Raw genomic sequence first — 1,612 nt, 5'->3', positions numbered from 1 at the left:
TTAATCGATCACACAATATTGAGTTTAACCATGATTATGACCGTTTTAAAATGTAATTTCTTTATAGCATATATTATAATATAATAATATATGTACATAATAGATAGTATAGAGTAAGTATTAATAGGGTTATATTATGATGTTTAATGATAACGTAATTCAAAAACAATCAAATTTATAGAAAGGCGGGAAAACATTTTTTTTTCTAAAACAAATAATATTTGCATAAGCCAAGTGGTTACAATTAAACAATAAAAACTTAACAGGTTTTGTCTATGTAACTCGAATAATATTGAAATAATAATGTATTCGGTGGATTAAATTGTTGATCCCATCGCATTTTTTCGTATAATAAACATCTAGTGCGTACGATTTTTGTCCAAACCGTATAAATTTACTATTCTAGTTTTTTTTTTTTCGTTCCATTAAATCAACAGTTTAGCTTGTTAATGTCAAAAGGCATAAATAATACGTGATACAAACACACAATAGTCTTATGTTAAAGTATGTTTTCTCCAATATTTTTTTCGTCGGTATTCCAGTTTTATGGTTTCGGCGAGTCCGCGTTTACATTTCGCCGAAAATTCCAGCGAACGTTTTCCTCAGATTTTTCATCGTGTCTTCGGTGTCGTCCAGCTGCCCTGCTTTGTTTTGCTGAGCCGGAACTGGAGCCGCAGCTGAAACGATGGACCCTTGACGGCTTAGGTTCGCTTTCACCGGTTGGCTAGATTGGTGGCTGCTGGTCACGCTGCTCTCTGAAACTACGAATTTCAAATTGTATACTATTATGCATACCTACATATTATATTATATTCAGTAGTTCATAAATGGCTATTATAATATGAGCTATATTTTTAAAAGCTATTTTGGCTGAACATTGTAAGCCTTACCCAAAGAATCTCGTCTCGCTGGAATAGCTGGTGGTTCTTCTTCTTGTGGTTGGCTAACTGCTTGGAGACCCATATTTGCCAATACTTGTGTCTAGTGCAATACATATTTTTTTATTAATTAAAAGCGTTCATAATTTAACGAAACGTAATAGAAATTCACTGAGGAATCGATCAGCATGTTAGTTTTAAGTTGGATGATGGATTGGTCCGTAAAATAATTTTTCATAGACATACTTAATATGTTATTATTATGTAATAGTTCAATTTATTAATTCACTTAAATTACAACAATTTGACATAACGGTTATGTAAAAAAATACGTGGCTATTCTTAAACGTATGATGGTAAATATTATATTTGGTACCCAGTACCGGGTGGTACACCTGCAAGCAAACGTATAACAGCACATTTTCGTTCGGTAAAACCAATTTAGTGTTGTTATATTTGATATTAGAATGAATTGACCTACTATCAAATTAAAAGGTAAAAATATTATCGAGGATCTCATAAATTTTTAAGGGGGCTATGAGCAATTTAAAATTGTAATATTTTAAATACATAGTTATAACTAGGGCTAGGATTTTGTAGCATTTGCATTTTCTTTCATAGTACTACAGGACATAGCTAATCAAAAACAAAATTCGATTCAATTCATCACAGAGTTCAAATATGCAATTTTGATTTTGCTTTTTTTGCATTTTTCTTATGATATTCGTAAATAA

At 31.1% G+C, this 1,612-nt stretch overlaps 1 protein-coding gene across 1 annotated transcript in view; it reads right to left on the bottom strand.

The window, feature by feature from the left end:
• Positions 1-366: 366 nt before the first annotated feature.
• LOC100163525 (synapsin) overlaps positions 367-1,612 on the bottom strand; it is a 13,763-nt gene continuing 12,517 nt past the window's right edge. The window contains exons 9-10 of the mRNA XM_001945241.5: positions 891-981; positions 367-761 (exon numbers count right to left, since the gene is read on the bottom strand). Of these exons, the coding sequence (XP_001945276.1) occupies positions 568-761; positions 891-981 (285 nt within the window). The 3' untranslated portion in view covers positions 367-567. The remainder of the gene's footprint in view (positions 762-890; positions 982-1,612) is intronic.

The sequence above is a fragment of the Acyrthosiphon pisum genome, chromosome A2 (assembly GCF_005508785.2).
Source record: "Acyrthosiphon pisum isolate AL4f chromosome A2, pea_aphid_22Mar2018_4r6ur, whole genome shotgun sequence".
In the NCBI taxonomy this organism is placed as follows: Eukaryota; Metazoa; Arthropoda; class Insecta; order Hemiptera; family Aphididae; genus Acyrthosiphon; species Acyrthosiphon pisum.
Note: the sequence above shows the minus strand (reverse complement) of the source record. Positions and strands in the feature narration are given on the sequence as shown.